We start from the raw sequence: 7,401 nt of genomic DNA on the forward strand, positions 1-7,401 counted from the left end.
CGACTGCTTACGATTGCTAGGCTAGCGGAGTATCGACTGAACGCAGCCAATGACAACCGCTCACGAAGTTAGCGCACCAAGAGAAGAGACCAATCGGCATTGCGGAAAAGATGAGTTAACAATAAACTTCGAGACTTTCGAGAATGATCGAGAGATGCGAGTATCGATTTAACATGTCATTTGTAGACAGGATTATAAGCATATCGTATGCAGCAGGCGGGGATCGAGGCATCGGAGCTTAATAAAGGTTGTTAAAAAATTGCCTACAAATCGATTGCCTACAGTGTCGTTTGCCAACATCTCATTTGCCGACAATTTGTTTGTGCACAAAAATTATTGCCTACAAGTCGATTGCCTACAAGCACTATTGCGCACAATTAAAAAATTAAGAGACGAATGGACGTTTGCACACAAGATACTATTGCACACAAGCCGCATTGCACACATAATGTTATTGCCTACAGATCGATTGCCTACAAGCACTATTGCGCACAATTAAAAAATTAAGAGAAGAATGGACGTTTGCACACAAGATACTATTGCACACAAGCCGCATTGCACACATAATATTATTGCCTACACATCGATTGCCTACAAGCTCTATTGCGCACAATTAAAAAATTAAGAGAAGAATGGACGTTTGCACACAAGATACTATTGCACACAAGCAACATTGCACACTTAATATTATTGCCCACAGATCGATTGCCTACAAGCTCTACTGCGCACAAATAAAAAATTAGGAGACGAATGCACACACGACACTATTGCGCACAAGCAACATTGCACACATGAGGTCCGGTTTCTATTGCTGAATTGGCTACACTAGTTCAGAGGGCTGTACTTCTGAATGAACCGCCTTTCCTATCTTCGGGTCAATGTCCTATCTTCGGGTTTTTAAAATAGTTTTTTAGATTTTAGCCTGACAATCGTAAACAAAGTGTGCGGCACTCGGCACTCTACCTCAGGTACGAGGTATTTGTGCAAGCAATCCAGCCGGAAAACATGATCCGTGTGCCGGTAGCTTTATAGCATTTTCGACTGGGTCGGGTTTCAAACCTTGCACAAATATCTCGTATCTGAGGTAGAGCGCCGCACGCTTTGTTTACGATTGTCAGGCTAAAATCTAAAAAACTATTTTAAAAACCCGAAGATAGGACATCGATAAATAATCTCTAGATATCGTGACAAAATTACCTGCAAAACTCTGTCTCAATCGGAAGGGCGGTTAATTCAGAAGGACAGCCCTCGGAACTAGTGTAGCCCGTTCAACAATAGAAACCGGACCTCATGTGTGCAATGTTGCTTGTGCGCAATAGTGTCGTGTGTGCATTCGTCTCCTATAAATTTTTATTTGTGCGCAATAGAGCTTGTAGGCAATCGATCTGTGGGCAATAATATTATGTGTGCAATGTTGCTTGTGTGCAATAGTATCTTGTGTGCAAACGTCCATTCTTCTCCTAATTTTTTAATTGTGCGCAATAGAGCTTGTAGGCAATCGATGTGTAGGCAATAATATTGTTGCGTGCGCGCTGCCCGGTATACTTCCCTGACTCCGAGCTGAAGCGTGCAACGGGCCGACTTTCGTCAAGATGCGAATCGTCCTTAGTGACGGATGCTTGTTTACTAATATTGATTGCGTGATGCTCTATTATCTATTGATTTTTCTGTTATACCAGATGTTCAGATTTACTCTGGGACGCGTCTCGTTCGGACGTGTCGTCCCGAGCTCCTCTATTATACCGGGAGTCGTAATAAAGAGCTACTGATTTTCTAAACGAGTCATCTTATTTGTGCGAGAGTGTCGTGACACGCGCCGCGAGTGTGAAAGTGAGTGATTGTGCGGCGAACGCGCGATCGAGCGCAACAATATTATGTGTGCAATGCGGCTTGTGTGCAATAGTATCTTGTGTGCAAACGTCCATTCTTCTCTTAATTTTTTAATTGTGCGCAATAGTGCTTGTAGGCAATCGATCTGTAGGCAATAATATTATGTGTGCAATGCGGCTTGTGTGCAATAGTATCTTGTGTGCAAACGTCCATTCTTCTCTTAATTTTTTAATTGTGCGCAATAGTGCTTGTAGGCAATCGACTTGTAGGCAATAATTTTTGTGCGCAAACGAATTGTTGGCAAATGAGATGTTGGCAAACGACACTGTAGGCAATCGATTTGTAGGCAATTGGGACCCTCCCGTTGTCTTTGTGAGCATTAATTAAGGCAAATGTATTGCGCCCGTGGCTATAAAAGTGCTAAACAAAAACATAGTACGGACACAGAAAGTAGAGATTCGGCGATCAGCTTCCGAGCCAATAAAATTGTCTGATTAATATTAAGTATAGTAAGTATAAAATCTATATATATAAAGGAAGATGTCCTGACTGACTCACTCACTCACTCACTCATCAATGCCCAGCCCAAACCCTTGAACCGAATTTTTACCAAAAGTATATGAAATAGGGGTAGAATTTTTCGGGGAGTGCCACTATGTGTATAGTTTTTTGTTACCGATTTTCTGGAAACCGGTTTTTCTAATTTTTTTAATTTTTTGAGAAATAATTGACCGAATTTTAAAGAATTGTATATAAAACAAGGGTAGAATTTTCCGGGAAGTGTTATAAAGTGTATAATTTTTCGTTACCGATTTTTTGGAAGCCGGTATCAGAAATTTTTCAAATTTTTCGGGAATTAATTGACCGAATCGCAAAAAATTATATATGAAGTAGGGGTAGAATTTCCCGGGGAATGCTATAAACTGTATAGTTTTTCGTTACCGATTTTTTTGGGAATCGGGAGAGAGAGAGAGAGAGAGAATGAATGAATGACCTTTATTAGCTTTCTCAGCTATTTTTACATACTACATATTTATACATACAACAGAACGTACTCTTTTAGCACACGTTTGAACATTTTTAGTTTTTCGCATCTTTTAATTTCGGCTGGCAGTGCGTTATACATTTTTACTCCTTCATAGAAAATACTTTTTTGCGCATTTCTCGTCCTACGAAACACTATTGCTATATCGCCGGTTTGTCTGGTTTGCCTATCAGTGTTCTTTCCCACTAATTCTAGACGGTCTTTTAATTGTACCGGTAGCATGTTGTTCACCGCTTTAAAGATAAATGTACACACATTATAATATAGCCTCTGTCTTATGGACGTAAACTGCAGCGCTTGCAGCATATACTCCACTTTGGTATATCTATTGCATTGCAGTATGACTCTCATAGCTCGATTTTGCGCTTTTTGCAGCCTGGTTAGCTCCGTTTCACTCATGTCAATTAATAATGTTGCACAATATTTAAAATGAGGAGCTATGATTGTCTTATATATCGTGCATCTGGTATAAGCCGATATATAACTACCTATTCTATTAAGAAAACTCGTTTTTTTCCTATTTTCTTTAGCATATAATCACAGTGATCTCTAAATCTAAGCCTATCGTCAATCATTATACCTAGGTATTTCATCATTTCGACACGCTCTATCTCAGTTCCATCTAAGCATGTCAACATAATATTACCTCTTAGCTCTTTTCTTACACTTCTAATTATCATATATTTCGTTTTCCCTGCATTCATTTTTAACTTATTTATATTCATCCACTTCTCTCTCTCTCTCTCTCTCTCTCTCTCTCTCTCTCTCTCTCTCTCTCTCTCTCTCTCTCTCTCTCTACTATAACAAACATCGAATTCATTTTCCTTTCTAGTTCTGCGCTACTTTCTCCCTCTACATATATTAAAGTATCATCGGCAAACATTTTTATCTTACACTCTTCTGGACAGACTTTGATTATATCATTTATGTAAAGTATAAATAACAAAGGTCCCAATACAGATCCCTGTGGAACTCCATATTCCGTTGCCATTAATTTTGACCATTTATTATTAAATCTCACCTTCTGAGTTCTATTCGTTAGATATGAATTAAACCATTCAAGAACCTTACCTCTGATTCTATATTGATATAATTTTCCTAGTAATCTTTCCCTATCTACTGTTTCAAACGCTCACTTCAGATCCATGAAAATTACCCCCACCATTCTCCCTTCACTAACTATCAGTTTCCATTCGTCTATAACAGTTTGTATCGCTGTTTCACATGAATAGTGTTTTCTAAAGCCCGATTGATGTTCAGTTATAATACTATTATTTTCTAAATATAATTCAATTTGCTCTTTTACTACTAATTCTAGCACTTTCTCAAATATAGGTAACACATTAATAGGCCTAAATTCACTCGCCTTCTTGGCTTTATCTACTTTTGGAATCGGTATTATTGTAGACGTTTTCCAATTTTCTGGACAGCAACCATCTCTCAGAGAGTTATTTATTATATCAACAAATTCCTCTTTTATTACGCAAAACGTTGCTTTTAATATATCGCTAGTTATTCCCTCTTCCGTACCTTTCTTTTGTGGCAGTCCCTTAACAATTTTCTCTAGCTGTTCTATCGTGATATTCTCAAAATTTTCCATAGTGTCCATATTTTCTATAGCATAAATAATTCTTTTACCTGCGCCTGTAGGCTTATCCTCGATTATAGATTTTATTATACTATTAATACTCTGTATATAATATAAGTTAAATTTATCCGCTATATTGCACCTTGTTGTACTATAATCTATGTTATCTAATATTTCAAAATCTATATCTTCTATTTCTTTTGCATATACTGGCTCGCCTCTAATAATTTCTTTTAAAGTTTTCCACATAGTCGTAGGATTTTCCTTATTAAAATCTATCATATTTTCATAATATTCTTTCTTTTTCATTCTAATTAATTTTACTACTGCATTTCTATTAACTTTAAATTGCAACCAGCTTTGTTCTGTATTGGCATACATTGCTTGCCTAAATGCCTCATCCCTCCTATCCGCAGCTTCTCTTATTTCATCTGAGAACCATTTTTTCCCTTCCCACACTTTCGGAATTCTAGATTTTCTCTTCGGTGCCATTATATCTAACGCGTCTACTATACTATTGACAAATTTTTCTGCTCTCTCACTCACACCCATACATACACACTGCCAACCCTGACTTTCCTGTAATTTATTTTTTACTAACATAACAAATTCTTCTTCATCAAACTCTTTGTAATTCCTAGCGCTAAATTTTCTATATTTACTTTCACTTTTATTCACACTCAACTCAACTTCCAGCCACGCATGGTCCGTAATTTTAGGTTCATGAATTACTTGCACTGTTTTATTATTATTAGCAAAGATTAGATCTATAATTGTTTGACTGTCTTTCGTGATTCTCGTCGGTTCATTTACATACTGCTTCATACCCAGACTTAACATTGTCGTTTGCAGTTTCTTCGCATAAAATGAGTCCGTCCTAAGATCTATATTAAAATCTCCTATTACCATGCATTCTCCCTTTATTATTAACTCCTCCCTCTACTATATCCTCGAAAAATCTTATAAAATCCCCGTGCGATGCGCTAGGTGAGTGATATATTACCACTATCACTCCTTTATATAATTTATCTTTTACTTCTACCGCGACACACCAACAATTCGATTCTAATTTTCTTACTAACACTGTCTCGTAAACAATATCATTCCTTACATATAGAACAACGCCTCCTGTATTTCTATTCTCAGCATTACATCTAGTTATACTATAACCAGAAACGTTCACTTCACTGTCTTCAATATCCTTGGTCAATCTGGTCTCCGAAAATGCTAAGAACGCAGGATATATTTTCTTCATAATCCGATGTTGAATCTCATCCTTATGCGCTGTCAAGCCCTGCGCATTTGTATACAGTAAAATTTCTTCTTTCTTCTGTCGTTGCTATTCCTCTTCCCAGCCTGCTCTCCTCTTCTCTTCCTGTAACGCCCTTATAAAGGTCAGACATTCCCGGCTAATAGCTTCATGGTCGTCATTTATCTTCAAATTGTATGTTCGATTTTTGAACATACAGTTCACACACTTTTTCTCCGTCGCTGTACAAACACGCGAGTTATGATTCCCCGCGCATTTGTAGCATGTTTCTTCTCTCTTACAATTTTTCGCGATATGAAAATATCCCCAGCACTTGAAACATCTTTTGACACTGATGTGATCTAATGCAGGACACTTTTTCCATCCTACATTTAGTTTTGCTTTCTGCAATATCATCTCATGTGTTTCTTCATCTACTTCCACTATTATTGATCCTTCTTCATTTCCTTTTCTTTGATCATTCTTTACTTTGACCATTCTCTTCACAATTCGCATATTTACTGTATCTATTTTATTTTGCTTTTTTATCATACTTATAAGTTTATTATCATCTAAGTTCATCTCTTCTATATTTATATTAATAACTTTTACCTTTGGTTTTGACTTAGATGACTCCGTTACTTTATAATTCTCTCCCAGTTTAGCCTGAACTGTCTTTTTCAGCTTTTTTACCTCCTCTCCAGTTTCACATCCCATGATTACTACTCCTTTGCTTCCTTTTTTTAATTTCGTTATTCCCATTGCCATATTCTTTATATCTACCTTCTCCTTAATCACTTTTTTCGTGTCTTCACTCTCCTGTTGCACTTTCGGCTTAACAATTATAAGACTTTCTTTCTTCTTTTCTTTAACCGCTTCACTGTAGCTTCTTTGCGTTCCTGCCTTCGATCCATACTCTATTCCCTGTATTATTTTCTTCAAGTTTTCCAGCTCTTGTTTAACATTACTTAATTCTTCATGAACTACCTCCTTAATCATTATTTTAATTTCATTTTTACGCAGCGTTTCATCTTTTATTTCTTTGACAGTTCTTATAATCCAGTCTACTTTTATATCCATACTTGATCCTTTACTTCCACTGCTCGATGTTGTGAACGCTCCTGTAGATCCTGTAGATCCTGTAGATCCTGTAGATGATGTCCTGTCTCTTCCTGCCGCCGGCACCTTCTCACTATCAATTACGAATTCCTCAAATGGGCCTTTACACGGCACGTACTCTTGGTTTCTATCGATAATTTTATGCTTATTTACACATCCCGGATGGTAAAAAAGCTTTGGGCAAATTTTACATTTAATGGCTCTGCTTTTAATCGCCTTCTTACATGCCGAGCATCGATACTCGGCGTATTCCTCGTTCATTCTGCTAATATCGGCAGAGACAGTTAATTGACTCGTCACTATAACACGTCACTTTCACACGTCAGCGTTTTGTGTTCGTCGCCGATGTCTACCTGTCGTACGAGGCTTCAATGACCTCTGTACGAAATGCAGTTCTCGTGTCTATGTATCAACATATTCCGGCTAGATAACACTCATGGCTACCCCCGGTCTATGAAGATATTCGTTACACAACTTTTTAACACTCTCCCTCACTTCTAAACCACCCAAAAATTAACACTTTTACGGAGCGATGTTTCACACGTCTGCTTCTGCAAGAGAGAGAGAGAG

The 7,401-nt window shown here is 37.5% G+C and overlaps 1 protein-coding gene across 1 annotated transcript; it reads right to left on the reverse strand.

The window, feature by feature from the left end:
* Positions 1-2,678: 2,678 nt before the first annotated feature.
* On the reverse strand, positions 2,679-7,401 carry LOC143907228 (uncharacterized). Its single transcript, XM_077423861.1, has one exon. The coding sequence runs from the start codon at positions 7,090-7,092 to the stop codon at positions 5,803-5,805; it is 1,290 nt and encodes a 429-aa protein (XP_077279987.1). The 5' UTR covers positions 7,093-7,401; the 3' UTR covers positions 2,679-5,802.

The sequence above is a fragment of the Temnothorax americanus genome, unplaced genomic scaffold, assembly GCF_048541705.1.
Source record: "Temnothorax americanus isolate GAGA-0224 unplaced genomic scaffold, ASM4854170v1 Scaffold8, whole genome shotgun sequence".
NCBI lineage: Eukaryota > Metazoa > Arthropoda > Insecta > Hymenoptera > Formicidae > Temnothorax > Temnothorax americanus.

Excerpts from the sequence above, each read along its gene's own strand:
- LOC143907228 (XM_077423861.1), bottom strand. The coding sequence starts at position 7,092 with ATGAACGAGGAATACGCCGAGTATCGATGCTCGGCATGTAAGAAGGCG.